At 37.0% G+C, this 19,457-nt stretch overlaps 2 protein-coding genes across 2 annotated transcripts; one reads left to right on the forward strand and one right to left on the reverse strand.

The window, feature by feature from the left end:
• Positions 1-167: 167 nt before the first annotated feature.
• On the forward strand, positions 168-9,719 carry klhl40a (kelch-like family member 40a). The gene is made up of 6 exons (XM_065276226.1): positions 168-1,466; positions 1,783-1,943; positions 2,127-2,234; positions 2,327-2,512; positions 2,624-2,773; positions 9,316-9,719. Exons 1-6 carry the CDS (start codon positions 348-350, stop codon positions 9,425-9,427), a joined length of 1,836 nt encoding a protein of 611 aa, XP_065132298.1. The 5' UTR covers positions 168-347; the 3' UTR covers positions 9,428-9,719.
• Positions 9,672-18,982, reverse strand: zbtb47a (zinc finger and BTB domain containing 47a). Its single transcript, XM_065276224.2, has 6 exons — positions 18,593-18,982; positions 15,782-17,053; positions 15,202-15,349; positions 14,836-14,951; positions 11,983-12,127; positions 9,672-11,900 (listed from the first exon to the last, which is right to left on the reverse strand). Exons 1-6 carry the CDS (start codon positions 18,593-18,595, stop codon positions 11,476-11,478), a joined length of 2,109 nt encoding a protein of 702 aa, XP_065132296.1. The 5' UTR covers positions 18,596-18,982; the 3' UTR covers positions 9,672-11,475.
• Positions 18,983-19,457: the final 475 nt, after the last annotated feature.

The raw sequence follows: 19,457 nt of genomic DNA on the forward strand, positions 1-19,457 counted from the left end.
TTGTATTGCTCTACTATCCTTTTTCTAGAAGATCTACAACTTGTGAGCAATGTTTCAGCTGTTGGCTGGATCGGTCGGATGGAGGGGGAAGGGAGGGCCAAGCTTGAATTTCAGGCCTTCTTAAACTGAGTGTGGTTCGTTTATGCACAGTCTATATATAGACGAATAGACATTAGCTGACAGCTTGTGACAGCTGTAAGAGAACACACCAGCATGCTATGGGTTCATCCTCCACCATTTCTCCACCATTAGAGTAACGCTGTTAATCCAGTCAGTCCAGTTTTCTTGTGAGAGAGGATCAGGACACCCCTCCCTCCTACTGAAATATCACATCGAACCATAACAAGATGGCCTCCATGTCGGTGGACCCGGTGACGGAGCCACGGATGTATCAGCAAACACTTCTACAAGACGGGCTCTGTGATCTTCTGGAGACTAATAAATTTGTGGACTGCGTTCTGAAGATCAAAGACAACGAGTTTCCTTGCCACCGGCTAGTGCTGGCTGCCAGTAGTCCGTATTTCAAAGCCATGTTTCTTTCAGACCTGGAGGAGAGCAAAAAGCGTGAGATCGTTCTAAAAGACATCGAGCCTGGGATCATGGGCATGATCCTGAGGTACATTTACACCTCAGACATCAGCCTTACCGAGCAGAACGTCCAAGACATCTTCATGGCCGCCAACATGTACCAGATTCCTTCGATCTTTAGCGTTTGTTTGTCTTACCTAAAGCAAAAGCTGGTCCTCAGTAACTGTCTTGCAATCTTAAGACTAGGACTGTTACTGGACTGCCCAAGCCTGGCCATGGAGGCGCGGGACTTCATCTGTGACCGCTATGAGCTCATCATCCGAGACCAGGACTTCAATCAGCTGGGCTCCGGTGAGTTGGCTGCTATCATCACGTGTGACTCTTTGAACGTGGAACGAGAAGAGTTGGTATTTGAGTCATTGATGGACTGGGTTGAGTACGACACGGTGGAAAGGCTAAAGGACCTGCCTGAACTTCTTCACTGCGTACGTTTCCGTCTTATTCCGACAAGTTACTTTGAGGAGAAAGTGGAACAACATAGACTGATCAAAACAAATCAAGAGCTCAAGAAGGAGCTCCAGCTTGTCAAAGATGCACAGAGAGGAGTGCTGCACAGGGTCAAACGGACACAAAAAGGAAGGAAAAGGGAAGGAGAGACGGTTTCTGAAGATGAGGAGGAGGAAGATTTGTTGCCGGGGATCTTAAACAACAACCCACGTTTTGGTATGTTTCAAACAGACCTTATATTACTGATCAGTGATACGGGAACGGTAGCGTACGACCCTGCAGCAAATGAGTGCTTTGTCACATCCTTGTCCACCGAGATCCCTAAAAACCACTGCAGTCTCGTCACAAAGGAGAATCAGGTCTTTGTTTCTGGAGGTCTCATGTATAATGAGGACAATAAAGACATACCTTTCAGCTCATACTTTTTACAGGTAAACACAGGTTCTTGTTCTTTGCATTACTATAGTATTAGTGTACAGATATAAATGTCTCAATTGAATATAAATGAATGACTCACAGCATCACAAATCTTTGGTTCCAAAAATAAGCGCGTGAGTATGTCCATTAGCTTCTGTTCAGCTTCTGAACAGCTGTTATAGCTTTGTACCTCATGTGTCATGTTTTCATTACGCCTGCATGACTCCACATTTATTTCAGTCAATACGTTTAGTGGAAACAAAAACATCTACTGTATACATAAACAAAAACAAGTTGATTTTGTTTTCTAAACTCTTCTTTACGCCACAGTTTGATCCCATGAGCTCAGAATGGCTTGGGATGCCCTCACTACCAAACCCTCGTTGCTTGTTTGGTCTGGCGGAGGCTGAGAACTCCATCTATGTGATTGGAGGTAAAGAACTGAAGGAGGGAGAACGTGCATTAGATTCCGTTATGATCTACGACAGACAGTGAGTACACGCAGAAAATGCGACAAAAGAAAATGCATTCAGAAATGCTATAGGACTTGGTTGAATTAGATCAATTAAGCGTAAATGTTATAGATCAAGTAAGTAAACAATAGACTAAGTACTGTAAATAGATGGTGTAAACACTACTTTTTGTTTTTGTAAATGTATTAATAATCTGCACAGGTCATTCAAATGGGGAGAGTCTGATCCTCTTCCCTATGCAGTTTATGGGCATGCAACCATTTCACACAAAGGACTTGTCTATGTAATAGGTGGAAAAACTGAGAGCAAGTAAGTAAAAAGGTTTATAAATGAATTAGAGAAAATCTAATTTACTCTTTATTAAATTTCTTTTGCCCCTTTTGTTAAATGTGATGATATAGGAAATGCCTAAGGAGGATGTGTGTCTACAACCCCACCAAGTTTGAATGGAAAGATCTGGCACCGATGAAAACTGCCCGCTCATTGTTTGGCACTGCCGTCTACAAAGACAAAATCTACGTGGTCACTGGAGTTACTGATAATGGACTGACTAGCAGCGTGGAGGTCTATGATATTGCCAGTAACTCGTGAGTTTTATCATGTTCCTATAAATATATATATATATATATATATATATATATATGACACATGGTTGAATTTGTTATGGGCAGCTAGCAATTTGTGTGTCTTCCGATTAGATGGTCAGAGTTTGTGGAGTTTCCTCAGGAAAGAAGCTCCCTTAACCTTATCCAACTGGGAGGCTGCTTGTATGCTGTTGGAGGTTTTGCTATGATGCCAAATGAGGAGACAGAAAAAATGGAGCCCACTGAGATGAACGACATATGGAGGTAAGCATTAGGGTTAAGTACAGATAGCTTGCTCAGTTGTAGTGACTTTTACAGTGGCGGCCGGTGACTTCTTTTTTCGAGGGCGCTCGATGCGAAGTTCGTCACAACATGTATGTAGCCCGTCATGTGTGTGGTTCCTTTTTTCAAAATATGTGTTCTGCGCATCGAGAGATCCTAAATGCATCACGTGTGTCTTGTCAAAATAAGTGCCTGCTGCAGACGCGTTTAAAAGGTTTATGATAAGAGACGCTTGGGTTTGTCGGATACTCACATAATCTAATGTGTAATCAAAGTTTACTGTTAAGGGAGTGTCTTGCGTGTATTTTGTGAACGTGAGCATCTCTTTTATAATAAACGGTTTTGACGCACATGCAGCAATCAAAACAGGTGATGCACATGGTTCACATGACGCAACAAACACATATTTTGAAAACACGAGCAACACACATGACACTCCGAACACACGAGTCACAACATTGTAAATATATTGAAATCATCTAACATGTTTATCGGTCAAATAAAAACTTTACCAAACAGGTTATTTCACAACCTCAGAATTTTAAATAGAAGACTCATTTTTAATGAACAGCTTGTGTGTTAAGCAACTTAAGACAAGGTGTGTTGTATAGGGGTGGTTTCCCAGACAGGGATTAGACTAGTCCTAGACTAAAATAAATATAAGAGCTGTCCAAACTGATAAAATAATAAAGCTTGAAGTAGTCAGGAATTTTAGCATTTAAAACGCATCATTGAGCATCATCATAGCATGTATAAAAGTTTTACCTGTCACAGTAATTTCTGTAAATGTAACTCTATACCCTTGCCTTGGACCTAGGAATACGAAATTATCCCCTGCCTGTACTTAATCACACTGCTCAGACCATTAATATGAATATGCAAATTAGACCCTACCCTCCACTCTTTTGCACCACCTCTAACCATAGATATATATGTAAATAGATGCTATATTCAGCAGTTTTAGACACACAACTGCTATAAGTTCGGTTTCACACAATACATACGAGTGCTGATGTTACCAGGTTAAAGCACTCAGAAGCAGAGCTAAAGGGTATGTTATGAAGGTATATTTGGTGCAAAACAACTGCACACCTGTGACAGTAAAATTTGTATTTGTAGAGATTATCCACACATGTGTATCAGTAAACTTGAAGTCACAGATGAAGAGTTGCAAACTTGTAGATTTTTTTTCTTTCCCTCAAATACAACACAACAGTTACACATTCACAAATCCTTCAGTGCAGCTGCACAAATCCCATTTTACAAATCACAGATTAAGAAACTCACAAGCTCACGTTTTTTGCTACAATTGCTGCAGTAAATATGGTGCATAACCTACTTGAACACCTGCATCAAAATATGTGAAGTCACACACAAATTTTGTACATTCGCAAATCAGTTTGTGCATCTGTGCGATGAGAGTTGCATGTGTGTACAATTGTTTTTTTCACAAATATTTTTTTATTTTTTAAATATTTTCTAGCACAAACACAAGTACATAAATACAACTGCTTGAATCTGCTGCTATGAGTTTCAAATACTCTTTTTCATGTGCTCTCTCTTCTGCACCAAATATCTCGAGATAAATGGTGCGAAAGTGATTTGTATACCTGTAGGCTTTGGCGAGCACTGTTCAGCACTGCCCACCAGGTGGCGCCCCAGACACTCACTGAAGCAGAGTTTATTAATTACCACCAATGTTTCAGCAAAGTAAATCGCCTTTATCAAGGTATTATTTTCACCAAGTGGATAACAATACAAATGGGAGTTCTAATTATACACACATGAAGGTAATTACATACAATACTCCAATGATTCATTAGTAAACAAAATATAAGTTCCATAAATTTCAAACCATCAATATAAGTAGATTACAAAATACAAGCAGCAAACATTTTAACTTTAAATAAGATACCAAATGATGTAAGTCCCATTCATTTTAAATATCATAATACCTATAAAAACAACCCAAATCAAAATCTACTTTTAAACCATGTGTGCCAATGTTCACATTTAATATACCTAAAAGGCCTTCTGTCTAAGTAAAAATTGGTCAAACTCACCTCACCTTCTAGATGGAAATTCCCTCTCAATTCCTATATACAATAATGAAGTAATAGGATGATTAAGTTCAACAAAATGCAGTGCTAATGGCAGGTTCATATTTCTGCATATTATTGCACTCTGATGTTTTGTGATGTGTGTTTTATACTCTCTATTTGTTTTTCCTACATATGATTTACCACAGTGACATGTTATCAAATAAATAAGCTTGTATTTGTTTGGGGGTGAATCCCAAAGATATTTCCATATCATTAAGATTCTTAATAAAATCATTTTTAGACTTTATATATTACATTTGACCTTAAGGAAGACTTTTCTTCAATGTTAACGGATGATAACTGTCACAGGAAGGCAAGACATGGCAAGATGAGTGGATCCAAATGCAGTTTTTAAGTGTATTAAATCCAAAAAAGGTACAGGAGCACAGGCAAGAACACGAACAGTAACACATGACAGGAAACAACCAACATAAAACAACGGCTGACAAACAGACAATCAACAGGCAGGGTAATTAAACGTGACAAGAACCAATGACAGAACAGAAACAATTAATTACTATGGAAACAGATGGGCAGTGGGTGGGGTATGAATTAATGTCCATGGCAGCAAAAAAGGGGGCGGGGCAACAAAGGAACAAGAGGGAAATAGGGCAGACACAGACAGGACTCTTGACCTTGGCCGTACCCACCATTGAGGTCCGGACTGTTTTAGTGAGTATCATAGTAAACTACTGATTATGTCTTAATATGTCTTCCGAATGTAAACATTTTATTACATTCTGTCTTAAAGTCTAAAAAACAGTACCTGTTGAAGTCATTAAAGTTACTTAAATAACAAAAGAAGAGAAAATCACTCACTGGTCCTGACTGTAACTTCGTAAAAAAAGATTAATCCATATTTAATTTTAAATAAATATCTTTTTTTGCCAACAATCCTTAATGTTGAACTCTGCTCTTTGAAGTAAGTTGGTTTATTATTGGTTTATTATGCAAGTTCAGCCTTGCATTATGTTTGTATCTTACAGTTAGTATAAGTCATGTAATGAATTCAGGGCAAGAAGAATATTTATCTAATATGGGGTAATGTGAAGTATTATAATAATTACATGTCGTTTTCTTTCATGGGATATGGACCCCCTAAAGTAGCCTTGGACACCCCATTTATAAAATTCTAGTTCTGCCACTGCAATATTGATGTTGTATTTCAGCATATTAATAAGTGTGTGCATATTGTGAATGAATTTAATAAACAAATTCTTGATAGCCTTTGGTTAATTCACTAAACTGATCCTATATTCAGTTAACCTATGTTTACTTAACTGACACAGCAGTGTGCCCAGGATGGTAACATAATTATTTCAATGTCTTACTAATAAACAACACAAGTCTTGCGCATACTGACATGGTTTGAAATCTATAGTTATTAGATTCTTTGGTTTTCTGATGTGTTATAATTCATATATGTAGAGCAGAGAAATAAGAATTTTTTTCCTGGCGTGCATGCCCTGAAAAAATACATATGGACCTCGGTATTTATAAAATCCTGTGTACGGCCCTGCTCACGACAATAAGAATCCACTCTCAATAGTGTATTACGAGCTGTAGGTTTTTTAATCGGATCCCTATATAAACAATTACGAGCTATCCACAAGTCTAAAAAGCAGATTTGATTTGGGTTAGCATCCAAAGTAAATGTTAAGAAATCAGAACAACTGTTTATATAATAATAAAAATAATTTAGTTGTTCAGTAACCCGATTCAAAAAGACAGAAATAATCATCCAAATTAGTATATTAGAAGAAAAAGCATGATTTAAATACACATATTTTTCTTCAAAAAAAGGTTATTTTGCAAAAGAAATCACAAACATTCTTTCCATGGCCCCACCTCCTGTTTGAATTAAAAATTAGTCTGAAAAATAAAATAATTTGTTTTATGATATTAAAAATGAATGGGACTTACATCATTTGGTATCTTATTTAAATGTAGGCCTATGTGTGTATTTGCTGCTTGTATTTTTTAATCTACTTATATTGATGGTTTGAAATTTATGAAACTTATATTTTGTTTACTAATGAATCATTGGAGTATTGTATGTAATTACCTTCATGTGTGTATAATTAGCACTCCCTTTTATATTGTTCTCCACTTGGTGAAAATAATACCTTGATAAAGGCGATTTACTTTGCTGAAACATTGGTGGTAATTAATAAACTCTGCTTCAGTGAGTGTCGGGGGCGCCACCTGGTGGGCAGTGCTGAACAGTGCTCGCCAAAGCCTACAGGTATACAAATCACTTTCGCACCATTTATCTCGAGATATTTGGTGCAGAAGAGAGAGCACATGAAAAAGAGTATTTGAAACTTGTAGCAGCAGATTCAAGCAGTTGTATTTATGTACTTGTGTTTGGGCTAGAATATATTAAAAAAATAAAAAAATATTTGTGAAAAATAAATTGTACACACATGCAAGTCTCATCGCACAGATGCACAAACTGATTTTGCAAATGTAAAAAATTTGTGTGTGACTTCACATTATTTGATGCAGGCGTTCAAGTAGGTTATGCACCATATTTTCTGCATCAATTGTAGCAAAAAATGTGAACTTGTGAGTTTCTTAATCTGTGATTTGTAAAATGGGATTTGTGCAGCTGCACTGAAGGATTTGTGAATGTGTAACTGTTGTGTTGTATTTGAGAGAAAGAAAAAAAATCTACAAGTTTGCATCACGTCCTCTGCGACTTCAAGTTTACTGATACACATATGTGGATAAACTCTACAAATACAAATTCCACTGTCACAGGTGTGGAGTTGTTTTGCACCAAATATACCTTCATAGTATGTGGTCCTGAATCCGATACGTATCTGATCTTTTGAAATGCAACCTCTGTCTGAACGGCCAGGCCTTATGTATCTAACCCGTACGTCATTGATACGCTACAAACGTCATAATTCTGCGTTGAAGCAGGAACGAGAAGATAAACAACAACCATGGCGGACAATGAAAACAAAACGCCATGGCCAAAAACCTTGCTCTCATCCTTTTTAATTTTCTTCTTAAAACGAAAAGATTGTAATTGTGTTCTCCGCTGGGAAAATAACTTTAATATTGCAAAAAGAGCTCCGCTGTTGATTACACTGTTGTTGACATCCATGTTTAACGTTAGCTACTTCCACAAACAACGAGTGAAGTCGTTGAGCGTTGAGTACTCTTCTGTGCATGCGGGTCACTACTGGGTCATTTCACATTCACACAGGAGATCACAAAAGGTCGCATTTAATTGGAAATGTGAACGGCCTTGCAAGAAAATCGAATTTCTTCAAAAAATCGGAATTGAGCATTAAGCCCTGCAGTATGAACGTAGCTGAGGCATCCAAACATAATATCTATGACACAAGCTACTGATCCACATGTTCAACTGTGTTGATATGATTGGTTACATGTTTGTGATGGAAACCAATTGTATTAAGAAAATACTCAGCAATGTTGTTAAATGCTACATTTGCACATCATTTGTCTTAAAAGCGTATTAAAAACACGACATAGACATACTGTATGAACAACATAACCACAGTGGGACTATAAAATGTTCTTCATAGCAATGCCATAAAATAACCAATTTTGGTTCCTCAAAGAACCATTTAGTCAAAGGCTGTAAACAGAAAGGTTTTTTGTATGTTTTTCTATGGCATCCTGAAGCACCTTTATTTTTAAGAGTGTGGTCTTGAAGGACAAGTTCGGTATTTTACACTTAAAGCCCTGTTTTCATATTGTTTATGATGAAATAGAAAGGTTTTGACTGAAATTTGGACATATAATGCTGGCCCGAGAATTTTCGGTTTCTGTGGTATCACCCCCCCACCCCCACAATGGCTGCATAGGTGCACTTGAACAATCCTTTCTTAAAATGCATTAAACTTTCGTTTACAAAGACGTGAAACTCACCGAGTGGTCAGGGGTGTTCACTGATGTGCTCACACAAAAATCGCTGCAAAAGATGCTTTCCAACAGGTGTTTTACCATTCGTTGTAAACTTGTGGACCTATTTTTCCAAACGCCTCACACCCGTATATTCTTCCGCTGAGAGCTTGAATAACAGTAATAGACACTCCAGCCCAGTTGGTGGCGATATTCCGCCTTTGCCAATTGCAAGAATACAAACAAAGTTCCTGGTGGCGCGGAGTAATACCGTACCTCACAGCACATCTAATCCAAATCAATGGAGTTGGACAAAAACTACGATAAAACCTGTTGGAAAGCATCTTTTGCAACGATTTTGTGTGAGCATATCAGTGAACACAGTGGGACAGCATCATATGTCCAAATTTCAGTCAAAACCATTCTATGTCATCATAAATATTATATTCATCATATTTCATTTAATCTGAAAACAGGGCTTTAAGTGTAAAATACCGAACTTCTCCTTTAAGAAACAAATCAACTTGTGTTTTGCGTTGGCAGGTTTGATGAAGAGGAGAAATGTTGGAATGGGATCCTGAGGAAGATACGTTATGCTGCCGGGGCGTCAGTGCTGGGTGTGCGTCTCAACACTTTGCGACTCACCAAAATGTGATCTTTAGGTCTCATCTAGACAAAAACTCATAAGCTGTAGCATACTGTACAAACAACCCTGCAAAACATTCAGACCTTCCTACTTGTTATGCAACAATACTCTTTAAATTCCTACTAAATGATGATACAGTAATTTGTGATTAATACAAGGACACCTTATTGTAAGTGCATAATATTATTAATATGGATCGATATGTCTATAACAGTTCTTAGTATTATGCACATTCTTTAAATTGTTGTTTCTAAAAAAAAAAAAACTCAGCAGATAAAAGACAGGACCATACATTTTCATAGGAATGCTTTATGTCATAACTGAAGGATTATTTGAGTTGATTTATAAATGAGTGTACATTAATTGCTTTCATTATATGATATATTATATTTCAGATGGCAACTACAATGTAACAGTATTTAATTATGACCAATACAATCCAAAATGAGAGAAATAAATGAAAGAGAATGGAACAAAAAACAATGACCAAACTAAAATTAAAACTCAAACAACATACAGATCAGTGGCAAACACACTGTTATTTCCAAAGCCACATGACAATAATGAAAATACAGGTAAAGAAATGAGTAATTATGGAATATAGACATAGACTGAAACTATAAAGTACACAATGCGCCTGACAGACTATACTGAGGCTTACAAATACCATATAAATTCATATCAGTCATTTCAATACTTTTTTAATTTTTCATGAACAGCTCATCTGCTAGTACTTATTTAATAAGATGAAAAATTATATGAATAAGGTGCCGTTTTGTGATGCTATTGCCGTTTCATTATGACATTTATAATGATAGGGCATTAAAGACAAATGTTTATACAGTAAATTATATTATGATAATGAAAAACAAGCAGTAAAGTTGAGCACAGCAAAGACACAAACACTAATGCTTGCTAAAATAAGTTGAAACACTGTGCATACGGTAATAAAAAAGATATTGCTGTTTAAACATTATATTATAAGTTTGAAAACATCAGAGACTATGGGGTGGTTTCCCAGACAGGGATTAGTTTAAGCCAGGACTAGATCTTAGTTTAATTAGGAAATATAACTAGTTTTAACAAACATGTCTTATTAAAAACATTACTTGTGTGCATTTTGAGGCAAAACAAAGGGCAATGATATATGTTAAGATATGTTGTTTTCAGTTTGGAAAGCACTTACATTTATTTTAGTCTAAAACTAGTCTAACCTCTTTCCGGGAAACCACCCCTCAATGTTCTGACCGGTTAAATAGACTTTAACTTAGAAGACACAACATTAGAGTTTGAATTTGAATTGTGGCAAGTAACTTGTTTTTATTATTATTTTTATTTATGAGATTACATAAATCTCTAATAATTCACACACACCCACATAAGTGCTGTTGTTTAGGTGACCTACAGTGACATGATTGGACAATGATTTTGGACAAGACCACAACAAGAAACCTTTACGAAGATTTTTCAAACTTGTGTAACAAAACTACTGAGTCATTGACTCCTAAATTACCAGCTACACCAGCTGCTGAAACACATTGTATAGTATTTAAAAAATTGAGAATTATTTGACTTATATTATTAAAGTGCTTTAAAATACAATACACACAAATTGTATTAAAACAAGAAACTATTTGTAAAAGTACAGCAAAAATATCCTCACAGAAATTATATGACTATTAAAAAAAGGCATGTGTACAACAAATATTTCTGAAGCCTTTTACATGTTTAGTATTAAGCCAGTAAAGGTGCCAGAAATGAAATCTATTGACTCATAGGTCGTTATTATGATCCCAAATACAAACAATACTTGTATATGTAAATTAAAAAATCTAAATTGTAACGGCTACACAATGTGTACATTGAAAGCTCTAATCTTTTATTTCCGTTTCTTATACTGTAAATAAAGCATATGTACTATACATATACTATAGTTAATTAACTAAGATTTATCTTAGCACAGAGCTTATTCATTTCATGTGGCTATTAGAAAATCTAAGACTCTCTTTGCTACATTAGCACCTCTGCATACGAAAAAAGTTATATAAGAGCAGTTGTTACAGATTCCTAGAATCTGTCCTTGCAGAAGAGAAGACAGACGAAAACGGACGCAGCTGAGATTGTGATGGGCTCCCATCTTCTGAATGCAGCACATGTGATGAAAAAGTGCTAACGGCGTGCAGATGTGGGTTAATATCTCTCTGTGAATCAATCCTGACTCGAAGTTCTTGATTGGCAGTAGCTTCCATTGGTTTAGTCATAGTGGAGTTATAATCTGATTGATTGACCTCAGAGGTCGGAGGGTTCTTGACCTGGGAACATTTCTCTCGATGAGCTTTCAGCATGTTTGAGAAGCGAAATCGCTGGCCACACATTTCACATGGGTAAGGCTTCTCTCCGGTGTGTGTACGGCGGTGACGCTTCATATTCGGTCGACTTGTGAAGCTCTTTCCACAGATCTCACATATATATGGTTTCTCTCCTATAGGAAAACAATACAATAACCCTGTAAACTATAGACTCTTAAACAAATATTTCAGAGCATATATCTGCTTGGATCTCACCTGTGTGTGTCTTCATGTGTTCATCAAAATACTGTTTCATATTGAAGTCCTTCCCGCACCACTGACACATAAACTGCTTGTGTCCAATGTGGATACTCATGTGAGAGCGTAGCTGGTACTTATATTGAAAACATTCACTGCAGACCTAAGTGACAAATAAACAGACATATTTAATCACCAAACAGTTTAAAATTAAAGGAAAATACACTTTTATTAAAATAATCTGATCATTTACTCACCCCTCTGTCATCTAATATGTTTTTGTCTTTCAGGATTGTTTTCCATATAGTGAATCTCAACAGTTTACAATTTCAGTGCACTGTTAAAGGGCTGTAAATGATCCCAATTGAGGAAAAAAAAGAGTACTTTTTAAACTCAACTTCTTGTCTTGCACTAGCTGTGTGACGCACCAGCGTGAATTTAAGTATTACGTAATCACTTCGAAAGTTCAAGCATGACATTTTCGAAACTACAGTTCCAGTGTTTTCAAAGTGTGGAGGAAGAGGACCGTTCCGATGTTGTTGTATGAGGAATGATACAAATTAATGTCTTTTGTGTCAGTTTATTGTTTAAAATAGTCCCCAATTGTGAGTTTTACATATGTAACACGTGACCTTTCAATATGATTATGTAATAGGTAAGGTCGCGCTGGCGCATCACACAGCTAGTGCAAGACAAGAAGTTGTGGCTTAAAGGGATAGTTTTTTGTTGTTCTAAACCTGTATGAATTTCTTTTCAGAAGATATTTTGAGAAATGATGGTAAACACACAGCAGATAGTGACCATAGACTTCCATAGTAGAAAAAAATATATTTTGGAAGTATTGTGATAAATGATGAAGAAAATATTTTGATACAGTTGACAGTATCCATTAAATTCAATCATATTTTTTTATTCCTACTATGGAAGTCTATGGTCACTTACTGCTGTGTGTTTACCATCATTTCTCAAAATATCTTATTTTGTGTTCATCAGAAAAAAGAAAGTCATACAGGTTTAGAACAACATGAGGATGAGTAAATGATGACAGAATTTTCATTTTAAAGTGAATTATCCCTTTAAAAGTACTTTTTTTGGGAGGGCGAAAAAAATTATTGTTTCGCTAGATAAGATCCATAAGGCCTCTTTTGGGATAGTTTACAGCCCTTTGAAGCTGCATTGAAAGTGCATTTTTAAACTGCATTGAAACTGTGAACTGTTGAGGTCCACCAAAGTCCATTATATGGAGAACAATCCTGGAATGTTTTCCTCAAAAACTTTGACTGAAAAAAAACCCATCAACATCTTGGATGACATTGAGTGAGTAAATTATCTGGATAACATTTTTATGAAAGTGGAATATTCCTTTAATATTATTAACGCTATAGGACTTTATAAGGAGCCAGATGCAAAAGCCCCTAAATGCAACCTGTCAAAATGAAATAATGATATTAACCGAATGCTCTTTGCTTCAAATCTGCGTAATTTCAGCCTCAGGCCATTCAGAAATATCGCTTTGTTGGCAGAATGATGTGAACAGAATGGTGATGGCGCAGTGGATAAGACACTCATCTTTGGTGTGAGAGACTGGGGTTCGAATCCACTTTGACACACCATTGTGTCCCTGAGCAAGACACTTAACCCCATGTTGGACACGACCTCTGACATATATAGCAATTGTAAGTCGCTTTGGATAAAAGCGTCAGCTAAATGAATTAATGTAATGTAATGTAAATGTAGAAAATGTAAACTCCTTGAATTTTCAGCAAAGTCCTCTAAGTGTACCGAAGATGAATTAGATAAACAAGGGCACACAAAACAACCATAAATCACATTTAAACTAAGACCTGAATACAACCATTATGTGGCAGTGACATGGATCAAAGCACCCCCGAATGTGCAGTTTAGTTTTTTCAGCTTTACATTCTGACTTCATTTGCAATGTTTCTAGTTGCATCTTTAGTGATTTTGCAACTGTTTACTGTATTGTCCAAAGAAGTAAAGTTTTTGCCAAAAAAGTTGACATGCATTTAGGGTTTTGTGGCATAATAAATAGAAATATGTTAAATACCGTTAAATAAAATGGTTAATTTGTGAAAATAAGGCATTTCAATTACTGACTGATAACCTTTTCAACACCATAGAATTGAAATTACTGAACCTATGAACATTAACATGTCAAACGCACAGACAGGGTTTTGCATTTGAAGTCCTTATATGTAAAAACATTATAGATAGTTTCATCGGACACACCACGTTGACAAGGTTAGGCATCTGAGCAGAACTTAACTTCCGGTCTCTGTTTGTTTAATGGTCTGACTAGTTGCTAAACTAAACTCGGGAAGAAATACCTCATCGAAAATAACTAATGTTTTGGTTTCCTAAAGCTAAGAGGGCGATCATGGATTACAGCAATTTGTTGGGAGGTTTGGCAGCCGATCTGTAGTCAAGATTGCATATATTTTATTGTACACATTTTACACAGTAATGTTAGCTCAATATAGTTTTTGATACACTTTAGCTATGATTTGAACTAAGGTAATCTACATGTTGTTTAGTTAGCTTGCTATCAGAAATAAACTTCTCTAAAACGACTTTGTTGTTATTGATTCTTTGCATAGTTTACCGGAACTTAAGTTTGTTTCACAAAAGCCGTTTGTTTGTGTTGTGCTGAAACGATCTATACTGTATATAACATATGATGTTGTATAGATATTACAGATCTATACTTTTGTGTTCTGTTATTTTCAGGAACTATGTCTTGTAACAACAGAACGGCAAATTAATGAATTTTAATGAACGTTTGCATTCTTCATATATTTATTATATTAACTTATACCAACACTTAATCTTAACAGAGCTCAGTTTTCATACCTCACACTGAAATGGTTTCTCTCCTGAGTGTTGGAGAGTGTGGACTTTAAGTGACATGCTCCTTTTAAAAGACTTTCCACATGTCTCACAGGTGAAAGGCATCTCCTTTGTGTGGGCTAAATATATATAGAAACAAATCCATACAGTAAATAATTCAAATTCAAACGGTAAGGTTTCAAAACAGCTTTACATCATAAAAGAAAGCACAGAAAAAAGGAAAACTATTAAACATGTAGAATAGAATACAATGTATAACTGTCCTCTTAAAAAGTTGAAAACAATATGTTGTGTTAACACTATTACTTAGTGTTAACAATATGGAAGACAGAAAGTAAATAAAGTGAAAATGCCACTAACACAACTCACCAACCATGTGTTTGCGTACATGAGCCATTGTGTAGAATTTCTTCTCACAAATCTCACAAGTGTATTTCTTCTCAGCATAGCCATGAACAATCTTATTGTGCTCATGGAGGGACCAGAGCTTCCTGAAGGCTTTTCCACAAGTTAGACACTTAAAGAGACAAAAAAATTGCAATCATGTTAACGTTTGTGTGTCTATATTCCTGTAGCTCAACTAGTAGTGCATTAGCAGTCCAAAGGTAATTGGTTTAATGAGTACAGTATTATACCATGGTTGTAAAAGTTGAATGCTTTATTCTGATTGGTTGAAAAAAACAGGTAACCTGTCAAAAGTCTTAAAATAACCACCAGAACAATGTTTGTGGAATAATTTACTCTGGTCCTTAATAATTTTAAAATAATGCACCCCGTGGGGTAATTCCCATCATGGGTGTGCATTATTTTTGAATAATTCAACGGCCTGTCTTCCATTACTACTTACGTAAGCCACATATGTAATGATAAACTGCATACATTGAATGCACTGTATGTTGCTTTAAAAAAAAGTCTATCAAAAGCATAAATGTAATTTATTCAAATGCACCTGTATTGTCTTTTCACAGTCGGTCTGGTGATGTAGCAGTAGCTCGCTCTCTAGCAGGAAGCGCTTGCCACACTTGTCACAGATCTGCATGTGGCTATGTGTCATGTTCATGTGCTTTTCCAGAAACCAGCGGTTGTGGAAAATCTTGGGGCACCTAACACAAGGAAAACTCTGCTCCAGACCTTCACATTCCTCAGCGCTCCCGCTATGACTCTTTTCCTGCCTCGCTCCCGAATTTTCTGTCACGGAGGCCATTGTGGCTGCATCGTTGGAGGCTTGAGTTTGCTTTAGGGATCTTTCGGACATGAATACAGATAATGTGGGATCACAGTGAGTTGTGCCACCTTCTTCCTCACTGGTGCCTCCAAGTGCCACATCTCCTTCTTCACTTGGCTCTCCCTCTTCTTCATCCTCCTCCTCCTCTTCCATGGCAAAATTGGCCCTTGGATTATCACCGCTCCTTACTTGTCCCTGAACCTGTTGCTCTAATAGGGATGTTTTAGGAGAACCTCCCTCTGAACCTTTGGACACATTAAGGGTCTGGTTGTTCAAATTGAGCTCGACTATAATTTGCTCTCGATTAAATGATGCAAGATCCTCAGGGTCTTTCGAGCTTCCGGTATCACCTTCTAGTTTAAATGAAATTACTTGCATGTTTTCTGAACGTCCTTCTCCTACCTTAACAGCATATGGGCCACCTTCACGTTTCCCTACATAGATTTTGGCACAGGTCGGGTCTTTCTCATGCTTGATTTCCATGTGAACTGAGTTTACCGAGTTGCTCTTGCTGTTGCTCCAGCTCTGAGCACCGGCGTCCTGTCTGTTCGTGTCCATGCTGGAACTGACTTCCAGTGAGCCCCTGTTAATTAGCTCACTACAGGAATTGGCAATGTTGCTCATCTGAAGCACACTGGCAGCTTTGAGGACATCTTGGCCATTGCAGCTGGTGACCAGCAGCTTAGAGGTGTAGATGAAGTTAAGAATTTGCTGCAGGCCTTGGGGTCTGAGTGCCTCCAGAGAAAGCTCCACTCGCTGCAGTTCCTTACTAGATGAAAAGAGGGAGTGGAAGAAGGGACTGTAGGCTGCAAGTACACCCTTATGGGCCCGAAATGAAGTCTGGTGATGAAGGAGCACAATGTCCACATCGCATAGATCTGGCTGGAACAGACGCTGCTTGTTCAGGCTGTCCATCAAAAAGGTGCAGTGAAGGGCCACATCCTCGACCAGGGAGAACTCTGCAGATGGGTGATTGGCAGTTTGCTCCACTATGAGCTACAGGAGAACATGATTGAGATTTTGTAAAAGATTCACTTCAATTTAAACTTTAACACGTGGAGCAAAGCGTTAACATCACAAAGGTTTATAAGTTGATTTCCAGGGAACACACACATACTGATGTGTAACTTGAATGCACAATGCACAAAAGTGAATTCATCTGCCCAGGACAAAGACATTTGTTTTTTTCAACAACAAAACTCTTTTTTCCAACTCTTATATAAATAATCTGTAAAAGTGTTTTTAAAGAAGCTCCTGACACAGTGTGTAATAATACACAGCCTGTCGAACTCTTTATTGTAGGGATGCACCGATACCACTTTTTTGGAATACGAGTATGAGTACTTGCATTTCAGTACTTGCCGATACCGAGTACTTAATAAAAAAACATGATTTAAATTGACAGGTAACAGCTTTAGTCATATAATTTAACAAAAAAACAAAGGACTAGTTTTCCAGTTTTTTGTAAACTCTGCCTCTTTGGACAACAGGAGGCATTAACCCCTTACACGCCGCTCAAACATAGACATTTCTCAGACCGTGGTATCGATTCCAGGTATAGGGGGACTTTTAACGAGTACGAGTACTTTAGAAAATGTGGTATCGAGGCCAATAACCGATACCAGTATCGGTGCATCCCTACTTTATTGGGTGAAATTATTATTTTTGAGTGGTCTAATTATATTAAATATGTATATATGTGTATCACATTTTAACCACAAATTTATCATGGTCCCACTACAAAAGCCATAGGTATTTTTTCTGATATATAGTTACAGTATGATACTATGATATATTTAGTTAAACTGTGCTCATATCCAATCCACAAAAACATGGTTAACTTTTACTTTAATAAAACCATAGTTAATTTCACCCAAAAATGAAAATTCTGTGATCATTTACTCACTCTCATGTTGTTACAAACCTGTATAAATTTCTTTGTTCTGATGACCACAAATGAAGATATTTTGAGGAATGTTTAAAACCAAAACGTTCATTGGCCCCATTCACTTCCATAGTATTATTTTTCCTACTATAGATCAATGGGGCTCGAGTATAAATTTGGTTCCAAACCTTCCTCAAAAATATCTTCCTTTGTGTTCATCATAACAAAGACATTTATACAGGTTTGTAACGACATGATAGCGAGTAAATTAAGAAAGATTTTTAATTTTTTTGGTTAACTATCCCTTTACGGATCTTATTAGTCTTATTATTTACTTTTATAGCATACATTACACAACTTTATGAAACAACATTAGACAACGACATTGTTTATTTAATGTAGAAATTATTAAATTCTGTTTTAGTTCTTGTTTGGGAAATTTAAACATATAATTAACATGAAACCTTATAAATTTAGATCACCATCTGATTAGTAAGTGGCAAAAAGTAGTCAAGCAAAAGTTAATTGGATTATATCTGCACATCTGTATATCAGACACATCAGTCCGTGAAATATATGACATCTACAGGCCTTATAAACAAACCCAAATAGCATCAGTGATGGAAATGATTAGTTAGGGAGGTCATTACCATGGTGATTCAGTGGTCTCTTGCCTCCAAGCAGCATCGGTTACCCTCCTCAGCATTTCAATTATTGCTTTCCTTGAAAACAGATGTGATTTAGATCTCTTCTGTATAAACATCTGTCCCGTTCGCCATGTCCGCGTGCAGAAGGGTTTGGGAGAGTTGATTGGAGGTCCAAAATCATATGAGACGTTCTGTCTGGAGCTTTTAAAGCGACAGCAACGTGATCTTGCCAAATCCACAATACAAAGCTTTCTAACGCGTTTATAATGCTGTATAAAAACGGCACAATAATCGGTTTGAATCAAATCGTCCAAATGATCTCGTTGCGCACCTGACGCCCGCTGAGCATTCATAACAACGGAAACCAATGGCCGTCGGGGTCAACGAGTCCATAGCGGAGTTAACCAGTTCAACGCAATAGCTGCAGAGTACAATTATGACCACAGCATGTCGCTAAAAGATAGAGAATAATCGTGTTTGACTTCATGCGGAGCTGTTTGGCGTTCGACATCAGAGTTTCGCGAGAACGAAACAAAGATGAGCTTTCAAATCGCTCTCGCGATACTTAAATGTCGTATGCTGATTAATCTGCGCAGCGCTGCATGATGTGGAACACATTCTTTTATTTCCGTTATATACTGGCAGAAATTGGGCATTGCTTTCGCCGTCGTGCCTGATACGTTTCTGTTGACTGAATCAAATGCATGTTTTGCATGGTTTAATGATACTTTTATTAATTTTGTGTGTTAGAGAAGAGAACGTTCGTGCAGTAAGTTACTTTCTAAAGATTTCAGGGTTGCTGCTAGTGAAACTGTTAAGAGGGCCAGAACAAAAACACAGATCAAAGTCTGATTTATTTACAACAGGC

This window comes from Paramisgurnus dabryanus, chromosome 6, assembly GCF_030506205.2.
Source record: "Paramisgurnus dabryanus chromosome 6, PD_genome_1.1, whole genome shotgun sequence".
Taxonomy (NCBI): domain Eukaryota; kingdom Metazoa; phylum Chordata; class Actinopteri; order Cypriniformes; family Cobitidae; genus Paramisgurnus; species Paramisgurnus dabryanus.

Bases quoted from the DNA above. Each gene is read 5' to 3' on its own strand.
- klhl40a (XM_065276226.1), top strand. From the start codon at position 348: ATGGCCTCCATGTCGGTGGACCCGGTGACGGAGCCACGGATGTATCAG. The intron at 1,944-2,126 runs GTGAGTACACGC...TAATCTGCACAG, and splicing joins GTTATGATCTACGACAGACA to GTCATTCAAATGGGGAGAGT. The intron at 2,513-2,623 runs GTGAGTTTTATC...TCTTCCGATTAG, and splicing joins TATGATATTGCCAGTAACTC to ATGGTCAGAGTTTGTGGAGT.
- zbtb47a (XM_065276224.2), bottom strand. The intron at 12,128-14,835 runs GTATGAAAACTG...TTTGTCACTTAG, and splicing joins AGAAACCATTTCAGTGTGAG to GTCTGCAGTGAATGTTTTCA. The intron at 11,901-11,982 runs GTGAGATCCAAG...GTTTTCCTATAG, and splicing joins ACACATGAAGACACACACAG to GAGAGAAACCATATATATGT.